At 40.8% G+C, this 4,210-nt stretch overlaps 1 protein-coding gene across 3 annotated transcripts in view; it reads left to right on the forward strand.

Annotated features, from left to right (window-relative positions):
• Taf1a (TATA-box binding protein associated factor, RNA polymerase I subunit A) overlaps window positions 1–2,190 on the forward strand; it is a 27,704-nt gene extending 25,514 nt beyond the window's left edge. For all 3 annotated transcript variants that reach the window (XM_005348306.2, XM_026779955.1, XM_026779954.1), the window contains exon 11: window positions 1,902–2,190. In XM_005348306.2, the coding sequence (XP_005348363.1) occupies window positions 1,902–2,020 (119 nt within the window). In that variant the 3' untranslated portion in view covers window positions 2,021–2,190. The remainder of the gene's footprint in view (window positions 1–1,901) is intronic.
• Window positions 2,191–4,210: the final 2,020 nt, after the last annotated feature.

Below are 4,210 nucleotides of genomic sequence, written 5' to 3' on the forward strand. Positions count from 1 at the left end.
TAGCTTTCGGCTGGCTCTGAAGCTAGAAAGTGAGCCCTGTTGCTCATCTTGTCCAGTATGATGCCTCAGGGTTATAGATGCTTGAGAAACGACTGGAACAAGAGTGTGAGCCCTGAGCAGGATCGTGATAAGAGCTTATGTGGGATCTTATATACTGTGTGGTTGGCTTCCACACCCTGACTTGAGTTTGGGCCTTAAAATACACTGTGCAGGCTAGACTATTGGGCTAGACTATAAGGTTTGCTTGTGACATCACAAGAAGTACAATGCTCTTGACTGACCTCGATGTCTTCATTAGCATCGTGTTATATTTACTCTCCTGTAAGGAATGAACATTCCCCCGCCCCAGAAAGATTACCACCTGTGAACAGCAAGTCTTTTAAAAAGACGAAACTGATCTTTTATTATGGGATATTTTCTTCAATAAAATGCATATCTGCTCTGCACCACTGAAACATGAGCAGTGGAACATTCTAGTAAACTGCCGTGAAGTATGTCTAGAGGTAGGAAGGAGTGAGGCAGTGAGCACCGCAGAGCCCTGTGCTTACAGCTTCCGGAGTTCGCCTTCGTGGCCTGTAGTCCCATGCAGCGAGCTCCAGAGGCTCACGGCCATGCACAGTGCTGAGAGGGCGTCTCTGGTGGGGTGGAATCGGTGTGTTTCTTAACATTACTAAGATGCGGAGAAGGTTGGGTTTATGAGAAAAGGGGATTCATGAAAACAGAGTTGAAAGATGCCATTCTAAGAACACTTGTGATGGAACAGAAATGGGCTTGCCTGCAGGGCTTCCTTCCTGAACTCTGAATGCAGTACAGTAAGACAGTTCAGGGCAGCTGCGTCTGAACTGGGTCTGAAGGCCCGGGGCAGTTTCCAGTCCTCTTGTCATTTACGCCAAGCAGCAACCTTTGGTGGCTTCTGTGTGAAATGCACGTTGTGAGCTTGGCTCTTTCCCTTATTTGCTAACTGGGTTGTCAATACCAAGTGAACATCCCCTGGAGGGCTCTGAATTCTCAAGTGTTCTTGGTGTGAGAAGCCTGGTTCTGCTTGAGAATGGCACCTTTCTCCTTTGGGGTTGGTTTAGCACTGAGTTGAGTTTGATTCTTGTTCTGGCCACCATCGTTAAATCCTCACGTTCCATCTTGGTCAGCTTCTGCTTTGTCTTAGAATGGGTGTGACAGCTGCCTTCATCCCATGCTGTCTGAAAGCAAAGCAGGCCCCTTTCTCTTTGGAGGCCTTCTTCACAGTTAGCAACCCAGCTGCCTTCCTACGTAAGCTCTCTTCACGTTTATGCAGCTTTTTAGTGCTAGAACAGGGTGAAATTCTTTCCAGTTTTCTATATAGGTGAAAACAGAAGTCTGGCTGTATTTAACTTCTACTATAAAATAGTATATTTATGAATACAAATTTTAATGCCTTCCAGGTACCAGGAGGCTGTTGTGGGAGGATCATTTGAACTCAGGAATTATATGAAAACCTGGACAACATGGCTAGATCCTGTCTCAAAAGAAACGCACAAATTATTTTAGTAACACTACAGACACTCTTTAGCCCGCACCACTAGCATCCTGTCCTCAGGGATGGCAGAGAGGTTCTGTAGTTATGGGATATAACCTGGCGTTTTCTTAGGAGAGAGAGATGTCTGTCAGCTGAGGATGTAATAAAATCCTTACGTAACTTTAGCCAGAAAGCTGAGAAAGGAATGTTGTTTTTGTTTTTTAAACAGAAAATAGTATTTGTTTAAGGGAGAGCGTAGCGCTCGAGTAGTTCCTTTTGCATTGGTGTGTGGAACACAAATGAGGACTTTCATATCCTTAGTGTTCGGGGGCTGAAGCAAACGTAAAAAATGTAGAAGTGTACTTAATTGAGAAATATTAAAACTTTTTTATTTTGTTTTATCTTCTAGGTTGTAGATATTTTCGCTATATTTTGAAACAAGATCATGAAACCTTGAAGAAGAAAATTAAGCGAATGAAGAAGTCTGTGAAAAAATACAGTATTGTAAATTCAGGTGTTCGCACCTAGACGGTAAGCTGCTTTGCAGCTGTTACCACAGTGTGGTGGTGCTCATTGGTTATCGAATGTGAGTGGTTGATGTTTTAAGATGGCTTTTCAAATTATTATAAGCGTGTGCATACACACGTGTACATCCACATGTGGCTGCTACCTGTCACTGTTCTTGGTCTTGGCATGCCTGATGGATGTTGTTTCAACACAGAACCTGAGTTTATTCCTGAATTCTTAATTTGATTTAATTGTTCTGTATGTCTGACACAGCAGTACCACACTGTCTTAATTTTGCAACATTTTTAAGGAAGTTTGAAAATCAAAAGAATAACCTTCCTACTTTGTTCCTTCTTAAGATTCTTTGGACTATTCACAGTTCCCTTAGAATTAATGCCATATAATTTGAATCATCCTCACAACTGCAAAACAGAACATCATATGCATTCTCAAAGGAATTACCTTGATCTTGAGATTGACTGGCAAGTGCTGACAGGCTAATCCATGGACATGGAGCACTTTCTTTCCAGGCGGGTCTTTCTTTAGATAGAGTCCTGTGTTCTTTAGAGTAAGGATTTGTCTGCCTAGACCATGCTTATTTCTAAATGCTCACTCTTTGATGTTATAATAGATGGAATTGTTTTCTTTTTCATAGTTCAGGATGTGCAGTGCAAGCGTTCAGAATGCAGTTGCTTTGTTCTATACTATCCTGTGTCTTCCTGTCAGGCTGGGCTTATTGCCTTATGTTTTAAACCCAATAGATTCTTAATGAATCTATTAAGACATTTTATATATACAGTTATAGCAATTGCAAGAACTATGATGTTGCTTCCTTCTTTCTAAACTTAATGTCATTTATTTCCTTTTATAGCATAATTCTCACTGTCAGATCCTCTAGTGCAGTATTGAGAATGTGGGGAGCATAAACATCCTTGTCTAGCTCCTGATCTTTGGGGAGAAAACCAGCTTTGGCCATTTAAGATGATGTTATCTACCCATTGTTCATAGATGCCTTTTCCCTCCAATCTGACTTTGCTTAGTGTTTTCATTTTTCATCACAGGAAGGACTGGATTTCATAACTGTTTTCCTGACTCAGTTGAAATAATACATTGTTTCTATGCTACTTCCTGTTATGCTGTATTTCATTAATTACTTCCTATGCTGAAATATCTTGAAACTTTATTTTAAATAAAGAATTCCTATGCATGTGTTCTTTTGTGTCTGACTTCTTTTATTAACATGGCCAACAACTGAACTAGATATAGGCCATTTCTGCTACTGGAGGTTACACTTGATGACATTAGTTGTCTAGTTGTGGCATTGTCCCACCCCCATTATTTGGTGATTCCATTTATATTTCTTTCAAGTATGTGCATATTTTAAGAAGTTTTGCTGTAACTGGTTTTTGTATGACTTCACAAATGACTTTTAGTTTGGTGGCACTCCCCATATTTCTTCCCTTACCACCCCTGCCATCCCCCTCTCCATTTAATTCTCCCACTGCAGATTTCTCCTGCCTCTCTACAACAATATGTTATATTTTCCTTTTTGCGGGGAATTTTGCTCTTCTTCACTATTCCCTTACTGGGTACACAACCTCTCTGGATATTTGATGTGAGTCACAAATGTTATACAGTGAATGCACAGCTGACATATTCATTAGCCAAACCCACAAGTGTACAACGTATGGGGAACCTGACTTACAAAGCTTTGGGAACACCTGTCTAATGAATAGTTGCTGTCAATTCTGTAGAAATCTTGTGAAGTCATGACGTTTCTCTCTTCCATAATAGGATTCATCCCAAATATCCCAGCACTATATGAGTTATTTTTTAATCATGAACTTTTCCTGTACTGGCAACTGGATACCTTCCCCACACTGTGGGGCCCTAGTGTGAAAGCATTTACTCTGCCCAACCTAGTGTGGGAAGTCCTTCTGTATATGGGTTTCTTTTATTGGTTAATGAATAAAGAAGCTGCTTCCCAGCAATGGCTTAACAAAGTATAGCCAGGCTGGCAAAGAGAGATAGAGAGAGTAGGTGGAGTCAAGGAGATGCCCTGCAGCTACCGCCTGGAATAGACGAGCTGGAACCTTGCTGGTAAGCCACAGCCACATGGCAAAACAAATTAATAGAAAAGGATTAAATTAAGATTTAAGAGCTAGCCAATAAGAAGCTAAAGTTAATAGGCCTAGCAATGATTTAATTAAT

Source organism: Microtus ochrogaster, chromosome 6 (assembly GCF_000317375.1).
Source record: "Microtus ochrogaster isolate Prairie Vole_2 chromosome 6, MicOch1.0, whole genome shotgun sequence".
Taxonomy (NCBI): domain Eukaryota; kingdom Metazoa; phylum Chordata; class Mammalia; order Rodentia; family Cricetidae; genus Microtus; species Microtus ochrogaster.